This window comes from Recurvomyces mirabilis (genome assembly GCF_035927965.1).
Source record: "Recurvomyces mirabilis strain CCFEE 5264 chromosome Unknown scaffold_16, whole genome shotgun sequence".
NCBI classification, from domain to species: Eukaryota; Fungi; Ascomycota; class Dothideomycetes; order Mycosphaerellales; family Teratosphaeriaceae; genus Recurvomyces; species Recurvomyces mirabilis.
In genome coordinates, this window is record NW_027041950.1 from 467,458 (window position 1) to 490,588 (window position 23,131).

General features: G+C 52.7%; 10 protein-coding genes across 10 annotated transcripts; 3 read left to right on the forward strand and 7 right to left on the reverse strand.

Annotated features, from left to right (window-relative positions):
- Positions 1–2,625: 2,625 nt before the first annotated feature.
- FAF1 (pre-rRNA processing and 40S ribosomal subunit assembly) lies at positions 2,626–3,516 on the reverse strand (the record flags this gene model as incomplete). The annotated part of the gene is made up of 2 exons (XM_064839143.1): positions 2,626–3,153; positions 3,202–3,516. 2 exons carry the CDS (start codon positions 3,514–3,516, stop codon positions 2,626–2,628), a joined length of 843 nt encoding a protein of 280 aa, XP_064693391.1.
- Positions 3,517–3,851: 335 nt separating this feature from the next.
- On the forward strand, positions 3,852–5,083 carry RIT1 (tRNA A64-2'-O-ribosylphosphate transferase; the record flags this gene model as incomplete). Its single annotated transcript, XM_064839144.1, has 3 exons — positions 3,852–3,870; positions 3,921–3,999; positions 4,054–5,083. The coding sequence occupies 3 exons, from the start codon at positions 3,852–3,854 to the stop codon at positions 5,081–5,083; spliced, it is 1,128 nt and encodes a 375-aa protein (XP_064693392.1).
- A 4-nt stretch (positions 5,084–5,087) lies between these two features.
- On the reverse strand, positions 5,088–6,836 carry ELP3 (Elongator subunit; the record flags this gene model as incomplete). The annotated part of the gene is made up of 2 exons (XM_064839145.1): positions 5,088–6,282; positions 6,343–6,836. The coding sequence occupies 2 exons, from the start codon at positions 6,834–6,836 to the stop codon at positions 5,088–5,090; spliced, it is 1,689 nt and encodes a 562-aa protein (XP_064693393.1).
- A 627-nt stretch (positions 6,837–7,463) lies between these two features.
- LTS14_006450 (uncharacterized protein) lies at positions 7,464–9,123 on the reverse strand (the record flags this gene model as incomplete). Its single annotated transcript, XM_064839146.1, has 3 exons — positions 7,464–8,212; positions 8,267–8,971; positions 9,024–9,123. 3 exons carry the CDS (start codon positions 9,121–9,123, stop codon positions 7,464–7,466), a joined length of 1,554 nt encoding a protein of 517 aa, XP_064693394.1.
- Positions 9,124–9,817: 694 nt separating this feature from the next.
- LTS14_006451 (uncharacterized protein) lies at positions 9,818–10,322 on the reverse strand (the record flags this gene model as incomplete). Its single annotated transcript, XM_064839147.1, has 3 exons — positions 9,818–10,034; positions 10,082–10,241; positions 10,292–10,322. 3 exons carry the CDS (start codon positions 10,320–10,322, stop codon positions 9,818–9,820), a joined length of 408 nt encoding a protein of 135 aa, XP_064693395.1.
- A 765-nt stretch (positions 10,323–11,087) lies between these two features.
- On the reverse strand, positions 11,088–11,559 carry LTS14_006452 (uncharacterized protein; the record flags this gene model as incomplete). The annotated part of the gene is made up of 3 exons (XM_064839148.1): positions 11,088–11,093; positions 11,151–11,367; positions 11,420–11,559. The coding sequence occupies 3 exons, from the start codon at positions 11,557–11,559 to the stop codon at positions 11,088–11,090; spliced, it is 363 nt and encodes a 120-aa protein (XP_064693396.1).
- Positions 11,560–11,913: 354 nt separating this feature from the next.
- On the reverse strand, positions 11,914–12,413 carry LTS14_006453 (uncharacterized protein; the record flags this gene model as incomplete). Its single annotated transcript, XM_064839149.1, has 3 exons — positions 11,914–12,178; positions 12,242–12,294; positions 12,342–12,413. 3 exons carry the CDS (start codon positions 12,411–12,413, stop codon positions 11,914–11,916), a joined length of 390 nt encoding a protein of 129 aa, XP_064693397.1.
- Positions 12,414–12,700: 287 nt separating this feature from the next.
- LTS14_006454 (uncharacterized protein) lies at positions 12,701–15,395 on the reverse strand (the record flags this gene model as incomplete). Its single annotated transcript, XM_064839150.1, has 9 exons — positions 12,701–12,742; positions 12,816–12,904; positions 12,955–12,977; positions 13,024–13,131; positions 13,184–13,289; positions 13,460–13,711; positions 13,768–13,871; positions 13,927–15,184; positions 15,233–15,395. 9 exons carry the CDS (start codon positions 15,393–15,395, stop codon positions 12,701–12,703), a joined length of 2,145 nt encoding a protein of 714 aa, XP_064693398.1.
- Positions 15,396–16,255: 860 nt separating this feature from the next.
- Positions 16,256–20,589, forward strand: LTS14_006455 (uncharacterized protein; the record flags this gene model as incomplete). The annotated part of the gene is made up of 3 exons (XM_064839151.1): positions 16,256–18,344; positions 18,398–20,225; positions 20,277–20,589. 3 exons carry the CDS (start codon positions 16,256–16,258, stop codon positions 20,587–20,589), a joined length of 4,230 nt encoding a protein of 1,409 aa, XP_064693399.1.
- A 210-nt stretch (positions 20,590–20,799) lies between these two features.
- On the forward strand, positions 20,800–22,787 carry LTS14_006456 (uncharacterized protein; the record flags this gene model as incomplete). Its single annotated transcript, XM_064839152.1, has 2 exons — positions 20,800–20,943; positions 20,991–22,787. The coding sequence occupies 2 exons, from the start codon at positions 20,800–20,802 to the stop codon at positions 22,785–22,787; spliced, it is 1,941 nt and encodes a 646-aa protein (XP_064693400.1).
- Positions 22,788–23,131: the final 344 nt, after the last annotated feature.

Genomic DNA, 23,131 nt, shown 5'->3' on the forward strand with positions numbered 1-23,131 from the left:
CGCGTCGGGTGGGTAGAGCTGAGGCCCTGCCTCTAATCTGTGACAAGACGGAGAGTGCGGTGAGAGACTATGCGGGCTTGGTACGACAGCCAGTATCGTACTCGAGACGCAGCAATAGTTTGTCGCGGATGGGAGAGAATGGGGGATTGGCGTGCTTGAGTGAATTAAACGAGCGACAGCAACCGTGTCAGATATGAAGAGCAAAGAAGCGGATCTAGGACGAGACCGGCTCGTTGTAGAGGCCTGCAAAGACGTTGATAGAGGTGAATGTGAGGTGGTGAGGAGGGAGGACAGAGGTGAAACATGTACTGGGAGAGAGAGGAGTTTCGAAACCTTGGAACTGCTGGAACAGCAGCGCACGGCCGCTCTCAAACCGCACTAGGCCCATCTAAGTAGTACAGGCGCTAACCGGCATCGGGAAGATGAAGCAGAAGTGGAGTCGAGTCTGAGCGCGTGGCCTCGCCAGGGCCAACACCGACTTGCGAGGCTACGAGGGCCTGCAAGCGCCGACGTCTTGAGCACATCCCATTGCGCCCGAGATCGCAGGTCGAATCGTCCTCGTCGCCGCGCTCACCACGCTCAATCTCAATTCCAAAGACCGGCGCGTCGCTCGCTGTGCTCTCGCGAATCTCCACCACAATTTCTTACCGGCTGTAACGCCAATTTGTAAGAGTCAGCACCCGCTTGACAGACCGCCGGCTGGCTTCCGTCTGTCTTGCAAGGCGCACCTTTCCCAGAAAGACATGCTGCCCGATGTGCAACTGGGAAGACCCTCCAGCCATCGAGGGCGTGCTTCTGGCCTGAGGATCGCCACGATGCCATTGCGCTCGACTATCGCACGTCTGTACGCTAGCGATTCGATCACGGCAATGTTCGCCATCTCCACGCTCGATCAAACACGAGTCGCATCGCTTGCGTGAGTTCAACCAAGCCTATCGCCATCGCTTAATGGAAGTGTCTCAGATCACTTGTATAGCAGTCAACTTTTGCCGCGACCGCAATCTCCCGCCACTTGACCATGCCCCTATAAAATGCGGCATATACCCAGCGTGCGAGCACTCGTCTACGTTCTCGAGCGGGGAAATAGCAATCACGACCGTGATGAAGCCGTGATAAAATGCATTGTACCTGCATGTTCGTGCCTGTTTGATCGACAACCCAGTCAATCTGAAACATCTGCCAAGAATACCTGCGAAAGCCAGACCAGACGGCATCTCGCGCAAGCATCGCGTGTTTGATGATCAGCCGTTGACCACGCTTGACGATCTTTCGGCGATTTTACGCTTGGACATCATGCTAAATAAGACGACATTCATGTGTAATGCTATGTGCTTCTAGGTGAAGTCTCTTTTTGACTTCCCAAGTCGATCCTAGCTGATGGCGGTGCCGCAGCTGCCCATGAGTCGCGCAGACTAGCTATCGCTGGCATAGGCGATCATTCTCAACATGCACTTATTGTACTCTGTCACGAGCTTTTCTATAGCTCAGCTGCTCATCATTACTCTAGCAATGCACAGATCTCACGAGCTTGCAGACAAAGTACTTTGGCGCAAAACCCGAAAATCACTACAGTAGAGGCTATATGCCAGTCCCCTTGTGCAGATACCGCCATTCGTCCGCTTCATCCTCGACTCGCAGAACATTGCTCGTTGTGCTCCCCGATCAATGCACATAGTCTGCTTCAGAAGTACGCTTTTCAGCTGAGAAGTACTCGAATAGAATCAACCACCTGGAGTCATGGCCGGCCCGCGCAGATCCGTAGAGCCGTTAAGGCTATCATGAAACTGCTTCAAATAGTTTGTTGGGCTACGCAGTGGCAGATAGGCTGAAGCCGCATATTCATGCTCGGACATAGCTTTGACGGTGTCGTCGATGCATGTAGGATTTGTGTCCGCGAACAATAGTAGGATAATGTCATTCTTCATTAAACAATTTAGTGCTCGTTCGTTGGTTCAGCGATTAGAAGCCGGGGCTGGTCAATTCTCTTTGCCTTGAACATGGCCGGCAATCTACTTTGCTGGAAGACCATGGATACGAGCCGATGACTACCGAGCCGAAGTGTATGTCGACCAACATGTATCGCTGAGCCCCTTCGACTCGAGTGGAGAGCAGAAGCAATGCGGCACGCAGAAAGACCAACCTGCCGATCCCGACCTGTTTCGTACGGGTGAAACGCCTGAAGAACGCAATGCCCTCGGAACAGAGCAACAGATCTAGCAGCTCACGCAGCCCCAGCCGCTTCCCTGACCTCCGCACAACAAGGTTGAGAACGTCACCTGAAGCCTGCTACGGCAATTCAAGCCTCATGCCTACCGCAAGAGCCACGTCGTCGGCGCTAGAACTCATGATCAGCCACTGGTATTGGCATGATGGCATCTCCGCAAGCCATTAGCCGCGTAGGACAATATTGATGCATCTCTCATCCAACAAGTAGAACACCGCACGCTGCCAGCAAGCCATGTGTACGACTCGTGTTGCAGCGGGGCGAGGTACTAAGGAACCCTGCACGGCGATCATCCTTGTCCAGCACAAGCTATAGGTCTCCCTCGAGTGTATGGTGCCACATCGGCTCATGCCTCTCTGCCAACACATACGCACATCTGACCAACCATGGACTTTGCTTGATCACCGCCTTCGCCCTTTGCCTCCCGCCCGCTTCTTCGGCCCTTCAATGGACTTCACGTCTCTCTCGCTGAGCTTTAAGGTCCCGCCTCGAAACTTACCAACAGAAGGCACAGCCACTGCTCGCTCCCGTTTTGCCGGCGCTTTGAAAGTACTTTTTGCCTTCTCAAGAATAATGCCATTCTCGGTAGCATTCTTCCTCCGAGAGGCTTCGCGCGAGGTGGCCTTTGCAACGATGCCTCTTCGGTGTGAAAGTGGCATCTTGACTTGCTCGGATGCATCTTTCTTGGCACCCAGATCTTTCAGCCGGAGGTCCAGAGCTTTGAGTCGACTTTTGCCTTCTGGTGCTGCTGATGGTCCTGAAAATGTAGATGCGTCCAGTAGATGTGATTCTTTGAGCAGTCGCTGTAGTGCTAAGTCGTGCTTGAGATTGCCCGCCTCTCCTTCATCGTCGTCGTTGTCTGCTGTTTTCGGATTTGCTGGCAGCTTACTCGATTTGACTACCTTTGCTGCGCTCGGCGGCTTCGATGACTGTCGCTTGTTAGCGATGGTAGCACACCATGTAGTAAATACACCGACCATAAATGCTCGGAGTTCGTCCCTCGTCATCTCATTCGCAGGCCCACTGCTAATACCATGATCGATCACTTGAACAGCTACGTCCCCACCATCTGAAAGTCCACCCCAGTCTGACCCTTCGCTTTCTCCGTCAAGTTCTTCGCTATCATCTTCTTCCACTTCCGGTTGGCTGATCACGACTGGCTTTTCAAGGGCGTTGAATTTTGCTTCAAACGCTCGTTGGAAGAGCGCTCGAGCTTCAGCATCCAAGTCAACCTCAGCCTCATCTTCCCGACTCTCCACATATCTTTTCCTCTTGCCAAGCGTGACAGCCATAACTTTTCGATGATCAAGTTTGTAACTTCGTGGCTGTGGCGTCCAAAAAGTCCGAATTATGCACAACGCGCTGAGTCAGCCACGCCACCAAAACTGAAGTCAAACATTCAAGGCTATTTCGTGGTCGACAGCAATATTGAGCACGATTATGGGCTCCAACGAACCACTCCGAGAATCAGACGTCATATTCTCCTCAGCATCAACAAGTATTACAGAAACCCTAGGCGAGCTCAAACGGACGAATCTATCCATACACAACCGTCTACGGTCAATCAGACAAGATGCAGATTTCGTAGGGCGGATGGCAGCAGTGACCCAGCTCCCAGTAATCGCGAATGAACGATGTGGGAGCTGGTATGTACCGCGTCATCTCAAAGCTGGATCTGCGTACTTCAAGTCTACAGATGGACATCATGGACAGTGGGGCTTTAGTCTACGGCGGCTCAATTTACAGGTTATTGATGTTGTTGCGAAGCATGGAGGGTACGTCGATATTGTACTGTGGTCATGTCTGTATTTGCTGAGTCTATGGTCTAGATGTATGATCGTGGACTCGACTCGGCGAGGCAAAAGCATGCCTGATGCATTATCGAAGACGGTCCCGATCTGGATCGCGACTCTCAATCGCTACCTCTTTCCTGAGCTCCCTACTTATCATGACCTTCGTACACCATCCAGTTTCGTCTCGTCATCAGAGCATGCACAGATCGAAGCAAGACTGCCAGGCTTCGTGCAGGATCTCAGTAGTCTGAAGATCGATTGTGAGGGCCTGCGCAAGCTGCTGTCCAAGCCAATGCAATCTATTTGGATCACTCCAGAGGACGAGCCCACCTTCACTCCCCTCGAGGTCACCGACACCCATCACAATATCGTCTTGTGCACAGCCTCCAGTGCCTCTAGTCAAGCAATGCATCACTCATCAGGCTACGTCCAGGGTGCAGCAGATGATAGCGAGACCTGGGCGTGTGGCCTCGACGCCCAGACGTACTGGATGTGGGGCAGTGAGCTCTTACACAAGCCGGAGGAAGATATGCCGTCCATCATCAGGGCGATGGTAGCGAGCCGCATGAAGGTCGCTTCGCGCAAGCCAGTGTTAGTACGGCCCACCACCAATATCTGGATAGCGAATAATGCTGCTGTCGAGGAGAACTCGAAGGATTACGACATTGTCGTGCAATGCGGTACAACTGCAAATTCTAGTCTTGCCGATATGCTGGGCACGCGGTACATCCATCTTGCCTGCGATACGGGCAAGAATGGTAGCCGTCAAGTCAGACCGCAGTTGGCGAAGCTAGAGGTCCTGCCAAAACTGCTAAAGGAGGGTGGAAATATTCTCGTGACCTGCGCAACAGGCAAGGATCTCGCAGTCGGCGTGGCTCTCGCCATGATATGCCGGCTGTGTGATGATTCCGGCAAGCTCGATCTACCTTCCCAAGGCTTCGAGGAAGTGCGCGTGCTGAACAAAGCACTGATCAAGCAGCGTCTGAGCTGGATCATGGTTTCCATGCCGGATGCCGCGCCTAGTCGGGCCACTCTGCAGAGTGTGAATTCGTACCTCATGGGCTGAGGCTTTAATCATCGTCACTGTCTTCATCTTCCTCACCGAGTATCTTCGACATATATGGACCATCAAGCCAGTACCCGAGTCGCTTGTAGTACCCGCGGACACCGACACCAGAAATGACAGCGATCTTCGTCGAGCCGTGCTCGTTGCGGGCAATGCGCTCAGCTTCTTCCATCAGCAATGTACCATAGCCTTGATGCTGGCTCTTGCCTTTCACACGCTCGTGAATCGGTACGGCTGAGCCATATACATGTAATTCGCGAACAAGACTGGTGGGCTGTCCAGTGAGCTCTTCACGATATGTGTACTTCTCCGTACACTTCCGCAGGCGCAGCAGAGCGATAAGAATATCTTGCTTCGGGTCCTCATACGCAAGGAATGTTTCCCAGCCTCCATTAGCAACATAGTCTCGTCGCACGAGCTCAACCTGATTCGGCCGGATCTTGTGCTTGACTTCGTTGATGCCGACTTCGCGGGTACGAACGTCACGACATGTAGTGCCAAAGTCCTTCATGCGAGCCAGCGCAAGCTCGCGCAGATTGCCGTTTTCCACACCAGAGGTGACGAGTGGCATAGGAATATCACGCTGGACACGGTAGATACGTGTCCATGGCGGTATGAGGGCCAAGATACGGGCGACAAGGTCAACAAGGACGTTGGGTGTGTAGTTCTTGTACCGACCCGTTCGCCACAGCTCGTAGAGGCCAGTCCCTCGGATGACAAGAGTTGGGTAAAGCTTCAAGCCATCTGTCCTGAAAGCCGGATTTTCAAAATACTCCTGGAACTGAAAGAGGTCTCGTTCGAGGCCGACATTGGGCAGATCCGGCATCATGTGTGAGACGACCTTGAATCCTGCGTCCTTGGCCATAGCGAAAGTCTCGCAGACAGCCTTTACAGTATGGCCTCTGTTCGTGTCTCTTGCAACGTCCTCATATAGCGACTGTACACCAATCTCCAGTCGCGTACAACCATACCGTAGCATATCCGTCAGATGTGGCGGAAGACAGTAATCCGGTCTCGTCTCAATTGTGATACCAACGCACTTCGTCGTGCTCTGCTCGCCGGCCATGACAGCCTCATCCACGTTGCTAGTCTGATATCCTGACAGAGCATTATGCAGCTGACTGATGAACTCTTCCCGATACTTCGGGGCCAACGACATGAACGTACCGCCCATGATGATATACTCCACCTTGTCCACACTGTGGCCCAGATTCCGTATCTGATCCACCCTTCCTCTCGCCTGCTCGAAAGGATCATACCTCGCTCTTATCGCTCGCATGCTCGTGGGCTCATAGCCAGTATATGACTGTGTGCTGTACTCGAAATCGCTGTCTGGTCCTCCAGGGCAGTAGACACAGATATTGCCGGTATATGCGATGTGTGGGCATCGATGAGGTTTGCACATGACAGCCACCACAGCTATTCCACTGGCACTCCTGATTGGCTTCGCTATGAGCTTTGGCAAGATGTACTTCTTGTACTGCTCCGGCACCGCTGCGATGATATCTGTCAAGGGTGGTTGGCGGGATAGGAAGTGCTTCTTTGCGACTTGTCCTCGGAGTGAGTTGAGATTGATATCCTTCCGTACTGCTCCTGCTTGCTGTGACTTCTCGTGGTCTTCGACGAGGGCGTTGGCGACGTCGGCGCATGCTCGCATATATCTTTCATTTTCTGGTGCGAGTTTGGCGAGTTTGGCCGCTGGAAGACGATTCTTCTTGATTGTTTGGGTCATCGTCTCTGTCATGGTCGCCATGGTTCGTAGAGCACAAGGCTAGGCAGCCTCTTCCTTAGTCGATCACAGGGGCTTGTCAAGTACATACATACGTGCTGTCGAAAGTTTTGGCTGGAGCAATCGATATTCATGATTCAATGTGGGGCACTTTTGGTTGGCGTTCACTTGGTGGACGAAACGTTCTTGTACGACAGACAACACCTGTTTCTGCACATTCGGAACATCACGACATGCAAAACTCTACAAGGACTACATCCTCGTACATGCGGCTTTTCGCATGGACTGAGTGGTAATACTTTTGATAATATACAAACATTCCGAATAGGAGCAGAAGCATCCTCCTCCTGCTGAACTCCTGCCTTGCATCTCCCAAAGGAGTCGCGACCAGTTGGGGTTGCATTTGGCTACCTCTGAGAATGTCAAAGCACTAACGGAAAATTAAAAGAGCAGAAGAAGCAGAGATGAAGGATTCACCTTCGCCACGGCCAGTGGCGTAATGCAAAGAACACCCCCGACGTTGGCAGATAGATAGGTATGCCAAGGTAAGTATAGCTCATGTCGTCGTTAGTCGTAAGTCGTTGCTCGCGTGAAGATGCCCTGGGTGTGTAGCTCTGGGTGCTGATCAGAGTTCACTCGACCAGTGCAGTCCTACGTAAAGCTCGCTTGGTCGTTCAGCAGCTGACCGAACGACTCGTCAAGCGCACCCTTGGAGTCACCGTCACCGATGTCGAAAAGGCCGCTGTCGAAGCTGTAGTGGGGTGGTGAAACTCCATGCTCATGCGAAGTGGTCAGATGCTCGTCAATGTCGCCGTTGCCGTTGCGTTTGACTTTGGTTCTAGGGGGATGGACGGCCAAGAAGTGATCAGCGGATTGCAGGGCATCGATGCCGTAGGCCGGAAGGTAAGTGTTCGTATGGTCGTACTGAGCAGGCGTATTGTCGGAGTCGTGTTGAGCACTACTCGTCTGCTTCGGCTCGGCAAAGGCGTGGCCGAAAACGTTGGAGTTGCGTTCCGGCTGAGAGTCGAGCATGAGATTGGCGGCGCGACCGATGTCGTTCATTGAGAATTGTGGCAGAATGGGAAACTCGAAGCCCGGGTACCCATTGAGATGTCCCTGGCCGAATCGCGGAAACGTGGCAGAGTCACCAAGGTCGGTGGGTGTGGTAATAGAGCGTGGTGTCTGCAGCTGGTATGGCGTTTGCTGGTCGTAGCGGAGGCCACCACTGGCCGTACCTGGCGTGTTTCCACTGCTGGATGAGGAACGGAAAGGTGAAGTATCCTCGACCGCACCAAACACATAGTTGGCTTGGTGGACGCCGTCGTAGCCGTTGGAGGGGAGGACTCTGCCGAGGTACTGCGTAGAACTCTGATAGTAGTCATTATTGGGCGGCGAATGATCTAAGCAAACAGTCAGTATGGTCTCGAAATATAATGCCATGCTATGCTACTCACACTGCTCCTGCTTGAAGCTGTGCTCTGGCGTGACATCCTGATCGTCGTGATCCTCAAAGGCCTGCTCAGAGTAGTTGACCTCAGCCTGTGGGCGAAGCCTCTTCGGCGTCCGGGCTGGTGTTGGGAAAGCTGTATCTTGCTCATCGTCCTCAACTCGGACATTGCTCTTTGCTTTGCGACCTCGCTTGCTGCTACTGTAATTTGCTGCTGCAACACGCCTCTTGGGCACTGGATCGTGATCGTAGTCGTCCCCACCATCGTCTTGGAACTCATCGATGGCTCGACTCTTGCGTCTACCATTACGACCAGTAGCTGGTGTTCTCGGACTCTTCTTGGACTTGGCAACGGGTTTGGAGTAGAGAAGGCTCTTGCCCGGCTGAACAGGAGCGACTAGCGCTGCATCCTCATCTTCGTCATCGTTGCGTGCGCGTCTGCGACCACGAGGAGCAGCAGAAGTGCCGTGAGCCTTGGCAGCCGTCACTGGCTTGCGGCGCTGATGGCGGTCGAGCTTCGGTGGGACTAATTGATCGGCCTCGTCACGGAATCTGTGCAGCTTGGCAAGATGCTGCTTGATCGCCTCACCGGTCATGCTGTGCTTGCCTACCAAGCGGCCCATGAGCTCGGCGATCTTGTCCCATGGGATGGCAACGCCTTCGGTGGTGCAGACATAGTCGGTACACAAAAGCGCAAGCTGGTCCTTCTCAGCTGGGAGGGTGTTAGTAGTAGCTCGAAAGGATCAGTGTATGCTTCAACTTACGGTCCCAGCGGATCAGCTCACGACCCGCTGCGCTCTTGCGCTGAGACTTTCCCACGAGTGGGAGGTAGTCTTCCAGCTCTGTGTCGCTAGCGTAGCTCATACTGGCTGGAGAAGTGTTAGTGCTTTGCTTGAGAGGTACATCGAGAGAGCAGTTGGGGTTGCGAAGAGAGCAAATCTTTTGGAAGGTACCGTGGAGCTCCTGTCTGACCCAACAGATCTAGGAACGCGCAGAGGAACATACCTGATGATGTGGCGGAGTTGATGGCGTGATAGCATGGTGTTACAGAGGTTGCTGCCAAAGATGGCAAAGATCAAAGCAGACTCGCAAGCTGAAAGGACTGATTAGTTGTTGCAAGAGCAAGATGCGTTAACGAAAAGACCTTAGGAACTTATACCACCTTGCCGTGAAGCTCAACAAAGCTCGGACCAGCCATATCGCCTGCGGATGACCATGGTGGCGCTAGCGCGGCGTGATCTGTTCCGAAAATGGCAAGTGCCAGGCAATGGTGAAGTTGCGAAAATGCTCAACGGCTCCACTATTGCGTTGATATGGCCAATCAGCGCAAGGTACTTTTGGCGCAATCACCGAAATAGCACGTGACTATCTATGGTAGTGAGCTTGGAGTGGAGGATCGAGCATGGCCAGTCCAGGAGGATTGTGGGACTATGATCCTACTATCAGCCCGCATCGCAGCCAAGTCAGTCCATTCACTCGTCCTCATCGGGAGCACTCCTTGATTTCTTCCATCCATATTGTAACCAAGCAGCTTCAACTCTGGCAGGGTGTCCCTCGCTCAGGTAAACACATTATCATCCAGCCTTTCCTCCGAGTCATCCTTGCCCTGCCCCTTGATCACCTCATTGTCGTCCTCATCCTCCTGATGATCACTCACGTCTTGAGTCTTCTTTCCCTTGGCTGCGCGCTTGCGAGGCGTGCTTGTGGTATCAGCCTTCCCACGCTTCCGAGGAGTCTTCTCGGCGGTGTCTTCGGTGTTGCCACCACCAGCGTTGCTAGCATTCGTCAGTACAGGAATGCTGCGATGTAAGGAGGAACTTACTCGTCCTTGGCTATAGCTTTGAGCTTGATGAGACGCTTGGAGACACTGAGAGCGGTTGGTTTGTGCTCGTCCGTGGCCATGTATTTCGCAAGGCTTTCGTAGTCGACCTTGATGTCGTGGACCTTAAGGACACCGAGGAGAAGCTTGCGGTCCGCCACAGCTGACCATAGTCAGCTACATCCATAGCATCGAACAACAGAGAAAGCATACCATCCCAGGTCATGTTACCGTTGCCACCCATTCTGATGTTTGCTCTTCGGGTGGAGTCTGGATTGTGAGACGATGGAGGTAGCCAGGCTTCTTGAGCTATCGGTTGGTGGATAGAACGCTCGACGCACAAGCAGGAAATTGTTGGGGGGGAGGTGGTGACGGTGTTCTTGTTTCCGGCTTCCAAAGGTTGAAGTAAGGTGCCAGGGGTGAGAAGGTTTTATAGCCTGATCGGGAACTAACAAGGTACCGTTCCCGCGACACCTGAGTCTCACGAGAGAAGTGAAGTTGCCGCAAGAGATGATGAGAACGTGAGCTGCATCACTGTGGAATATGCTCACTTGCTGCGTATTCTGCTACTTCAGGTGCAGATGCTGCCTGTTGCCGCGTGACGACCGTCCTACCATGGCTGCCGACATGTATGACGTGTATATGTATCGCAGCCTCACGAACATACCCGTCGACAGTATCCATGATGATTCTGCCAATACCACGAGGTCTTGCTCGACGTGAATGTAGAATGGAAACGAAACAAGAAGTGAAGTCGTTTGAAGGTATCCACTTTCTCCACGGACTATGCTTAAAGTGGACTTGCCGCCCTTCCTCGTAGTAAGTAGACAGCAGAAGCAGAAGCATGTTCTCAGAGCAAAGCAGTAGCATGTCCTCGCATCGCATCGCATTGCATCGCATCGCATCCTCAAGCATTCTCAAGCATGTCGCAGAAAACAGTCGTCTCTCGCAACCTGGCTTAAATGCCTCTACCAGCACTGGCATATCGTGTGACACTGCCGTGAGCCATTCAAGCCTGCATATGGTCAGTCAGATTATGTAGACACAAGTGATAGCACATTGTAAAGCTTACCTCTCCGTCCTCGCCTTTGACCGGCATCTCCTCCTCACCGTCCTCGGCCTCAGTCACCTCGACCTTCCGCTTCTTGTTGGTGGTCTTGCGTGGCGCCTTCTTCTTCTTCGGCTTCTCCTCTGGGTCGTCGCTCTCCACGACCGGAGTGCTGGCCTTTTTCGAAGATGCTGTACCGAGTTGGCCGTGCTTGGCCTTGAGACGCGAGAAGCGCTTCTGCCTAATATATTGTGTCAGCGAAGAACTGTCGTGCTCGGCATGTGCATACCTACGCAGCAGCGGGGCTGACAATGCTGCACTCATTGGCGACCTTCTTCCAGTCGATCTTGCCATCAAGCCGTCCGATGATAGCCATAAAAAACTTCTCCTCGGTTACGGCAGGTGGCGTAGTGGCATCCTTGTCTTTGGCCATGATGTTGTTGCTTTATCGACTGCAAGTCAGAGGCACTGCTTGAGTCTTACTGGCAAGGACTCTGGGTGTCTGTGTGAGAGAAGCTATCGCCACGGGGGATGGTGATGTTTGTGAAGAGTGTCAAGTGTCAAGGCAGCAAATGTTAATGGAATTCGTGATCGGGCACAAGCTTTCAAGTGTCTGAAGCTGCAGAAGCTATGTCCATGTGACCTGGCTTTGTAAGGAAGGCACATCTCCGGAGCAACCAGCCCACTATCATGTGTCTCAGCGGGTGCTGGTCAGCTGACAGACAGGCTGTTCCGAGGAGACCTCGCCTTCACGCCCAATGCATTACATCGTTGCTCGTCGCAAATCTCAAGCCCACCCGTCATCGCTGCCTGTCTCAGCTTTCGTGATAGCCTCCTCGCAAGCCTCAAGCTTAGCCTTCTTGATTCCCTGAGACTTGATCTTGAGTGGGGTACTCTCCTCGTCATCTTCGTCTCCATTCCCAGAAGCGGCTCTCCTTTTCGAAGGCATGGAGCTCGCCTTACTGCCATTCCCTTTCTTGCCCGACTTGGGAGTGCCATCACTGTTGACAGTGCCAACGACACCTTTGGAAGCCTCGATACGCTTCTTCAGACTGTACAGCCGATTTTGGCTACTTCATGTTAGCGGATACACGATTCACACGGACTCAACCTACACTGATTTTCCGTTGCGCATGCCGCACTGCTCAGCAATCGATTTCCACTCCATCTTCATGCTGTTAGCTTGCATTCATACTGTAATTGAGGACGTCACACCTTGGAGCTCTTGTGCTCGAATAGAATAAGCAGGAAGCGCTCATCGCTGATCTTGTCGGTTGCTTGCGCCATAGTGTGCCGAGGTGGTCGATTCGTGATTTGTCGACGTCTTGTTTGTGTGTGAGGTAGAGCGAGAAAGCTCAAGCGATGGTAAGGTGCTAGGTAAGTGAATTGGCAAGGTTCAATACCACTTCCAAACAGTAAAGTACCTTGGAGTGAGATTGACTGACGCAGCATGTACCTCACTCAACCAGTGAGGTTCTTGTCAAGGACAGTTCAAGCATACCACGGCTATCTACTGCTCTCGCCTCGTCTATAGCGTCGGGCTGTAATAAAGTTTCATATATCCTGCCAAATAGTCAGTATGTGAAGACGACGGATCCGATTGGTAGACTGCTGACCTGGTCCGCCACAATACTCCTACGAGAACTGTTAGCATCCTATTTCGCCTCCACATAATACTGATGGACATACTGTAGGATTTCCTGGGCACAATTTCTGCGTGGTGGCGGGACAAGCTTGAATAACGGCTCCAGTTGATGCAAGGATCTGGTTGCCGCAATCTGTTGATGAGTGTCAGCAGCTTCTATGTCTAACGCACGCCATTACCTACAGCACTCCACGCCGTACTCGATCCTACAGCTTCGTCAGCGGTGTATCTTTGGATTGAAAGGTTGCGTACCCAGCATAATTGTAGTAATTGCCGAGGCAATACTTGATGCACATCTCGACAGTCATGTTGTTGTTCCGCAGGACACCGGGTTGCAGCGCACGGCCTCCGCCAATGGTTCTTCGCATCTTGTTAGTAAGAATTCTCTCGACGAACATATAAAATCGCTTACGGGTCCTTGAGGCATGTCTGGCTTTGGAACTTCCCGACGCTGGGTTTGTTCGCCGGCGGATTGTATCCAGTATTGTTATACAAGCTCAGTGCGTTGGCGCCACCACCTAAACGCCATTGTTAGGATTCATGGACGGTACTGAGCTCAGTCTGGTTTCATGCTGTGGTACTGACATATCTGTGGATGGTCAACGAGGGCGAACGACACACCAATAAGATTCGTGAGCGCTTACCTCTGCGCCTTTCCCTTTGCATCTGGTCTGGCAGGTCAAATTACTCGGCGTTGTGAACGGCGTAAGGAATGAGTTGTTCCCGCCAAGCTGATTGCCGCAAAAGCACTGAGAAGTGTATTCGAGGCCATAGTATTGATATCCAATGCCGCCGATGACGTTCTGCGTGGTAGCGCAGTACTGTCCCCAGACCTCGACGGACATGTTGTTCCAGCTTATGCCGCCGTTCGCAAGAGCCCGCCCGCCATGATTGTCGGAATAGCAGCCGAGATAGTTCGAGGCAAATCCGGCGGCCGGTACTGTTGAGGGATGTTTGTCACCTGGGCGGCTTTTGTGCGTGCATGGCTGGACTTACCATAAGGCTGGGTGTTCCCAGCAGTGTTGCTGTTGTCTCCGAAGCCAACGAAGCTACTGTTCGTGTTGTTATAGACACTCATATAAGACAAGCCGCCACAGAACCTGGTAGATCTGTTAGCTGATGCACCATAGTCACGCTGAGATAGAACATGCTTACTCTTGTGTACCACCTTGGGTCAGCGTACCACCACAAGTCCATGTGCACTCATTCATGGTAACAGCAGTAGTCAGCTGAGCAGTGGGATTGAGGTTGTTATCACAGTGACATTCTTGGGCATACTCCAGGCCTGCATATTGATACCCCTTAGAAGTGCAGTACTGCTGACAAAACTCGATTGTCATGAAAGAATAGTTGCTGTATGCCAGACTGCTGAGCGTACGGTATCCACCACCAGGGCCAGTATCGTTGTAGCATCCAAGGTATTGGAAAGTGGGCAGACCATATTGTTGCCCAATAACGGGTGTGGCAGTTGGCAGGGGTGTTCCCATTGGCGTTGGTGTTATGTATGGTATTGGGACACTAGCATTACACTCCATTTGTGCAGCAGTGGCGCTACCGGGTCCGTAGGTCACTTGCACACAGCCTGGCAAATGATCCAGCATACCCGTGACGTTTTCCCTAACCTGTTGTCGCCGCTCTGGACAATTGGCAGCTGCACCAGTGGTGTCGACCTCGTTGAGGTACGGACATTCTTGGATGACCCCATCTGGTGCACCGTTGTACAAGCAATTGTTGACTGCGTTTGTTTGCACGACCGGGTCCCACCCATTGATGAAGTCGCCGTGAAAGCCGTAGCCCGTTGGATCACCTTGTGAAAAGACGAATCTGTTATCATCTGTCGCATTCGGGACTTGACCGACCGCATAGTTGGTCTCAACGAAGATGATAGGGAGCTGTACTGGATGGGAAGGCGGACAGACGCCATTGTCGATGCCACTTTGGTAGGCCACGTGGCTGTTGTCTGTTTTGTACAGATCGATACCGTTCCAGCAGGACTGGAATCCAATCTGCGCGCGCAGCCCATTGACACACTGTGTGGCATTGTACATATAAGGCTGATTGGGCGGTAATTTGAGGCCGAAGGCGACCAGACATGCGAAGCTCACTCGATCCGCGATCGGACGACCTGGATATTGAGCATTCCCATATGTCAAAGACTGGGTATCATAACTCCGCAACGCCTTGTTACCAGACAAGATCTTAAAACCAGGTGGGAATGGCACGGTGTTATTGACGTTCGGCCCACGCCCAAGATAGTACACGACAGCACCGCTGTGCGGCACTTGGAAGAATGATCCATTTGGGTACCAGTAGTATAATAGGGGTGTCCAGTATGCTGATTTGTCTGCTGTGACTTCGCAAGAGGTGCATTCTGAGTTGACCATATCCGCCGGAGTCGAGTTGACACCGATGTCTGTTCCTGATTAGCTGGGTCATGATTATGCGCTTGACGCCGACGTACTAGAGCCTCCAGTGATGGTATGGGCGTGTGCGGCTACCGTGCCTGGGTTTACAAGGGGGTCGACACGGCCAGTCTGAATGATCTCGCAGTTGATACGCCAGAATGCGTCGGATCCAGGTAGTACGGTCAGCCCAATGGCTACCCATGGGAGGATGAGCTTCATGTCTGCGATAACAGCCAGAAATCGACCTACAAAGGACGAGCTCGTCGAAAGACATTTCCATTCACGATGCTGAGGGTCCTCTGGGAGGGGCAAGCTAAATTCCTCGGTAGCAGGGACACGCGAGTGTCAAAACAGCGCGTTATTAGCCATCTGGAATGTGGCTTACACAGACATCATGCACCATGTTCGAGCCGTCAAGTACAGCTGCATCAGTGGTTATCAAACACGTTGATAATGCCATCTTTCATTCAAGACGTCATGTGCTCGAGGCAGCGGGATGTAGCTGATAATCCGGTTCAACATGATCTACTCATTGGCCTGAGTTGGGAAAAAGACTCATCATGCTATGTCCAGGAGTCCAAACACGCCCAAGTGGAGATCCTGCGAAGGAGGTGCGCTTCGTACGGTCGCGCCCGAATGCCCGAGTGGCTCGTGCCGTGCCAATGCCAAAGTGGAGCCTGGGGCGATTGTCATTCTTGCCATGAGCGATCAATCCTCGTCCGTTATTACATTGGCCACAATGGCTATGTATCCTCCGTCTAACGGTACTGCTCGAGGATATTTGTTTGGTTGCGTCGTCAAGTAATCCGAAGATCGGTGCGAATAGTTCACCAAGGCCTCTCCTGCGGTCTCTCATCTTTGGCCCCCAAAATGATTAGCATGATCGCTGTGGCGCCATATCTGCAGCTAGCGACCGAGTACTACTGTCGGACGAGATCAGCGCACCCTGCCGCGATGGCTTGGTCGCGTTGCTCGATCACTAAACCAGATGGTCGACACCACTTCGCGACGAAAGTGATCGCGATCATGATGCGTGCCTTCGGAATATAGCGTGACGAGCGCTGCGCGAAAGTCTCAGGATGGCCAGCAAGCGCAAGCCCAGCATAACGCCTGGTAACAATGCACCGAAGCCACCGAATGCCATGAGCGCATTGCAGACTGTCATCCGCAGCAATGGGAGCCTTGACCGTCTAAAAGAGGTGATTGATGCCTCGAGCTTTGATCTACCACGCGATGATATTCTTGCAATTGCGCTGTCCATGTGCTGTCACAAAGGCAGGCTCGATCTTGTTAAATACCTGCTGGACGCTGGAGCGAACCCGAATGCCGCCGTCAAAGGCCGACCTTTACTACCTCTATTGCAGGCTGTAGAAACAGATCGAGGACCTCAGAAGCAGCAACAGACCAAACTAGATGCCCCAAGACTGACCAAGCACAATGTGCGTAATCCGGACAAGTTCGAAGAGGAGCGCGCAAGGCAAGGAATTGCCAGGATGGAAAAGCTGCGATTGGAGAACGACCGTCTACAAAAAGAAGATACTGATCGCCACCGCATCCTGGAGCTGTTGCTGGTTCATAATGCGGACCCGAATTCTCCAGATGACAAAAAGCGGACGCCACTCATGCTTGCCAAGAGTATCACAGTCATGCAGATGCTGCTCGACCATGGTGCGGATCCGTCGCCGAAGGATCACGAAGGCAGGACGGCTCTGATGTACGCTCGCCAGGCCGAGTGTGCAGAGAAGCTGCTTGACCACGGCGCCGATATTGATGCCCGGGATGATTACCAAAGGACGGCTCTGATACTGTCCATCGTTGAGGACGAGGATCCAGCAGTCGCCTTACTATTGATCAAGCGCCATGGGCTCGGAAATTCTCTTCGAAATGCTGGCATAGAAGCTGCGGACGAGATGGGCCGGACAGTGCTTGTAACAGCAGTCTGGAAGAATCGGCTTGCAGTGGTGACGAAGCTCATAGAACAGGGAGCCAATGTCAGTAAGAAAGACAATCGGGGTCGAAACGTCCTGCATCATTTCACCGGTGACAGTGATCGCAGGCTTGAAGATGAGGATGGTCCAGGTCCGATGATATTTCGCCTTCTGCTTGCCAAAGTTGAACCAGGAGATCTCAAGACCTGGGACTCGCGTAAAAGGACGCCGCTACATTGGGCGGCCTCGATAGGCCATCTTTTTGCCGTGAGAACACTTTTAGGTCACACCGGCGTTGACGTAGATGCGCGAGAGCACAAGTCCAAGACTGCGCTTCACTTGGCTGTCAGATTGGCGCCTTCGTTGGACGGAACCGACACTGACCAGCCCAAAAGTGACGCAGGATCAGTTCATGTCCCACCTCCAGGTGGTTTCGTCACATCCCGTGATAAAGCTAGATTCGAACAACAACAGAAGATGCGGGAGAAGCAGAGGTTGGAAGAGCAGCAGAAACGAGCGGAGCTGCTACGAAGACTTAAAGAGGTCGTGTCCTTACTTCTTGAGCACAAGGCTGATGTGGATGCAGAGGCGGAAGGAGGCTGGACGCCTCTCCATGTTGCGTGTCGAGAGCAATATGCTGTTGAGGTGATCGAGCTGCTCCTTGCCAAGACAAGGAGTGTTGACCAGCGGACACATACTGGCAGAACTGCTTTCCACATTGCCTGTGATGCCGGCAATGTCAAGGTCGTGGAGCACTTATTATCGAATACGAACGTGAAGGTGTTGACGAGAGATAACTCGGGTAACACACCATTACTGTCCGCGGCATCGTGCGGTCATATTCGAACATCTCCCTTGGCATCTTGTGGCCACAAAGAGATCATACAACTTCTGGCGCCCTGGTCGCGCAGACAAGCTAGCGCTCTCTCACAAGAAGCTAAAGCAGCAGCCGAACAGTTCCAAGCTACTGTAGTGGACTTTGGTGAATACAAAAGAGGCAACGAGGTGAAGAAGGTCAAGGTCTTCGACCTTCTCTACAAAGCTCCGGGCACGAGCCCAGCGGAGAAGATGTCGACAAGCACGCTCTGCTCCGGCTCAACCCGATTCCGCTGGATACATCTACCGTCGAACAATGTCACCTGGTGTCAAGATCTACTGACTAAACGATTTATCGAAGAAGGCGCGGAAGATGGTCCAGGTTTCAAAGCTCTACAGCGCTCCTTCCTGCACCAACATGGCGGTGAGGACTATATCACTGATGCTTGCAGAACTCAGAGACTGACCGAGCACTAGGAACAAAGCTTCATTCGAATTACATGCGAGCACAGTGCGTCACTGTTGCTCGCTCGAAGCCCAACGAAACCATGCCTCCAGCTCCGCCTCTATCAACGCCAGCACCAAGGCTATCAGTCAGCTTTGCTGCTCAATCCGAGACGTCTTCTCAAATGTCGGAGGACGACCGGGCGCCACCCGACACAACCGTCCACAGCTCTTCTCTGCGAGCCGACGAGCCCGCACAACCCTCCGGACCTTCCATGCGAAGGTTAGACACCGAGCTATCTGCATCTCTCGGCGCTGCGCGAGATGGTTCTGTCCAAGGCGGCCATCTGCAGAACAACGGAGGTCTCCAGCCTAATGCACACGAGCCACAAAATGCCAGACTACTTCGACGATCCTCCACAATCAACTCACAAGCCGCTTTAGATTCACGGCCGCCATCGCGGAAGGTGGTGATCAGTAATATCAACTCTTCTGCGGACCACAGCGTCTACATGTTCGCGCCATACCTACACTTCGAGACCGATCTAGAACGTCAGGAGATGCAAGCAGTCGCTTTCTCAGCCACTGCTGGAGGGGAGAGGGGAGAGAAGCAGGTCAACTTTTCACCACGGAATCCGGTACACCAGATGAGTGCCGATGAGCTACTCATCCGAGCTCATCTCAAGCCACCGATATCTGAGCTACACATGCGTCGAACACTCGACCAGTCCTTTTATCGCACAATCGATACCGAGTATCGCGACAACACGCAGGTGGTATATCGATATGCTAAGCGCTACGGTATACCTCCCGATCAACTCAAAGTCCTGATGGTCGATCAATTGTGGATGTGGGTGGTTGGGAAAGATCTGCTAGTCACCAGTTTTCCGCAACGATGGCGACAGCCGCGAGAAGATCCACTGAACGTGCTGGAAAGCACGATCGAAGAGATCAACTCCAATACTGGGGATGCCGTGGATAGCATTTACGACCTTGCTGTGCTGATTGGTGGTCGATGCTTCGGTACCTTTGATCGTTCAAGCATTACACGAGATGGCTCTAGATTTCTGGACATGTTCGAGAGCGAGATTGGACGAGCTATGGAGTCCGAGACAAATCTGTTCAAGGCCTTTACAGATGCCTCACAGCAAGTGTCGCTCGATCTACGGCGGCGGCAGCAGTCTTTACAGCGTGCTGAGCAGCTCGAACACGCTCCAAGTGGCAAAGAACAAGTGGAGGAGATCTGGAAGGCTTCGGACGAAGTACGATCATATTCGAATAGGAAGGAGCGCGCCTTTGATACACTGCTTGATATTGGCCAGGAGACGGCACTTCTTTCCGAGGTAAAGGATATCCGGGATGAGCTTGATATGTTGAAGATGGTGTTTGAGCAACAGCATCAAGTACTGAACCAAGCATATTCAGCCATGGAAATTATTCTCGGGTCCGAAGATGAGTTGGAAGGTAATCCTGAAATCGCCTTGAAGAAACGAAAGATCTCGAAACGCTTGGAGCAGAATCGTCGGGCTGTCGATCATTCGATACGAGAAGTCGAGCGCATGGACAAGCAAGCCGATCGGATCTATAAGTCTATGCGTGACCTGCTGGATCTGAAGCAGAAATATGCTAATGCTATCGAGGCGCGGTACTCCCGAGTGCAAGCAGAGTTCAGCTACAAGCAAAGCTCAGAGATGGCTTCGCAAGGACGTGAGGGTGCTAGGCAGGGTCAGACGCTGATGGTGTTCACGATTGCCACGGTCGTCTTCCTGCCGCTGTCATTCATCGCATCCTTTTTCAACTTGCAGATTATTGAGCTGCCGCATCCTGGAGGCGCCCAGGAGTTGTCTTTGGCGTTTGCTTCGTAAGTTCGAGTCATGACTGTAGCGTTTGAAACCTGCTAATGTGATACTAGCAAGTACATCTTTGGGATTGGTCTCTCGTTCGCTTTCGCCTGCGTCTTCGTCGCCATGTGCTGGGATCGACTCGAGGTTTTTGGGAAGTGGCTATGGGTGCTGACCTTTCCGCAAGGCGCCGCTGCTCACTGGGCGAACAAGGAGCTGCAGCAGTTGCATGAGCTACATCATCTTGATCATTCTCTGGTGGAGAGTAAGGCAGCGATCGATGGCTCGATGCACTTGTCTCGTAGTCGGAGCCATCAGCGTTTGAGTCAGAGCAGGATCAGGCAGCCGACGTTGGATGAGAGCTTTGTTGGGTGGCAGGTCTGAATTGATATATCTCCCACGTGTTCTTGGTCGCGCTCTACCTTCCCGATTGGGCCAAGTTCGACGTCACTATTTTAGGCGCGCTTTCGTTCAAGCAAGAAGGACGTGTAGTAGGAGCACTCAACCTGTAGATATTCTAGCTGCCGGACACAAAAATCATCCTACCACTTCTCTTCCTGCGTTTAGAGCGCCTCCCCGAACACCCACTTCGCCATGTTCAGTCAACCGCGTGTCTCGTTTGCGAAAGCGACACTGCCATATCCCCTGTTTGCAGCCGACTTCGATCCATATAATCGTGGCTACCTTGTAGTCGGTGGTGGAGGTGGAGAGAGCAAGACTGGTGTGCCCAACAGACTGGTGAGTGAGGTCGTAGGACTTTGTTTCGGCACAGCTGACGAATGTAGACTGTCCTCGATATATCGAATCGTGCTTCAATCGAGACCGCGGCCGAGATAGACCTCTCCCGCGATGAAGACTCGGTGCAGTCTTTGGGTAATCTTGCTACCAAGGAAGGTCTGATCACGTTTGCTGGTGTCAACTCGTCACGGGACGCGCAAGCTGCAGGCAAGAACGAGCATTTGAGATCATTCGAGATCTCGTATCCTCCTCGCAAGAAGCAGAAAACCGAGAAGGAAGGAGAGGTAGCCACTGGCACAGTCAAGCCGCTAGGACAGCGCTCCCTCTTCAGGCCTGCCAAGGACAAGAGTGAGACATATCAGCGCGTCTTGCGCCTATCCCCTGCGCAGAAGCGGGACAATGGCAGTAAGCGGATTGGTGCTGTCGCAACGGGCATGGCAAGGGATAGCGAGGTAGTGGTGTTCAGCGCTACGAGTGCTACACCTAGTGACGCCGACGTGATCGCTCGAATCGACTTGCCTGAAGGCGACGAAGCCGCCGATATCGACATTACCGAGCCAGAGCAGTCTGAGTTCAGTCTGGTATACTGCACGGACTACGATGTTTACGAGCAGACCTATAAGTATGATTTTGGTTCGAAGAAAACAGAGAAGACGCCGAAGGGACCTCGTCGTATTCATCAGATGCCGCAGCCAGATACAGATGCCAATATCAAGGCAAGACCAAAGTTCCGCTCGGTGCGATTCTTGAACTCCCAGAATATCGTGGCGCTGGTCAACAAATACAACAAGAGCGGTGCCGAGCTCCGTGTCTACCATCTGTATCCTACCGGCCCAGCTACAGCACTTCTCCAGAAGAGCTTGCCATCACACATCAAGTCTGCTGTCAGCATGGACATCTGCGCCCTGGACGTAGATAAGAATGGCGATCAGCAAGTCATTGTGGCTGTGGCTGGCCAGGACATCAGCATCGAAGTCTACACCACGAACTACCAGCGTGCCACGGACACCTTCTCACCATTCAAGAGCTACATGACTCTGCGAGATGTGCATGAACACCAGATCACCAAGATCTGCCTCTCGCCATTCTACTCACCGACACGAGCTGCAGACGCAGTAGATGGTGCAGATATCAAGCAGAAAGCGAGCCATCCCGGACCTCAATACGTCCGCCTCGCCTCGATCTCTTTCGGCAATACAGTCGTCGTGGACACCCTCCCACTCGCGCCTTTCAAGCCCAAAGACAAGCACAGCCGATACGTCCTCAGCCATCCTCGGGACGAACGATTCTGGACAATTGCATACATCGCTATTGCCACGATCATGGTTCTCGTCACAGCTTTTCTGCTGCAGTCTTTCACCTCCGGCTTCTCGGGCTCCTCATCGGGACCATTCAGCCTTCTACCACAGAATGTGAAAAATTACCTCGACCAGCCAGTCGCAGCTGTTCGAGCCGTTGGCCATGGTGTGGAGTCTACAGTCTCCTCGGCAATCGAGCACAATATTCCCACTGCTGTACCAGGCGCAGGACGACTGCGCGACCTTATCGCCACGCACCTTTCGCACTCAGAATCGCGCTCGAAAGCGCTAGTTGTACGCGACGCGGGCGATAGTACCGACCTGTCTGTTGACGTTCATCCCGATCGTGAGGAGTATCTTAAGGCGGATGCTAAGGCTAAGCATTGGGAGGAGCTTAGTGCTGAGCAGCAGGCGAGCTGGAAGCAGCGACTTGTGCGTGCTGGAAGATGGGCGGAGGGCGAGGGTGAGAAGGTTCTTCTAGGTGTGCTCTTCAGTGAGTACGCTGGCTTGGTTGGCGAAGCTGCTGGGCGTGCGATGGCTGGCTGAAGGAGTGCAAGAATGTTCGTCATTTGTATGTGGGTTGATGGTAAGACTGCTAAGTGTGCGATGGTTTATTGAAAGAGGATGTCAACAGAATCCCATATTGCGAGGTCATAGAGCCAAGCTCATCGACTCCAATCATCAGCACCTTCAAAAGCAATAGCATAGCTTGACAATGTTGTACTTTGCGAAGTGTCTGCAGGCATTCAGATAATTTTGCACAGCCAACGCATAACCCTAGCCATTGCTTGAGTATATCAGCATCGAAGGCATCATGCGTCTCAAGTCTGGCTGGCTCATGATGCATCAGTACCACGATCAGTCGTCGTTCTCAAGGTGACCCTTGACTA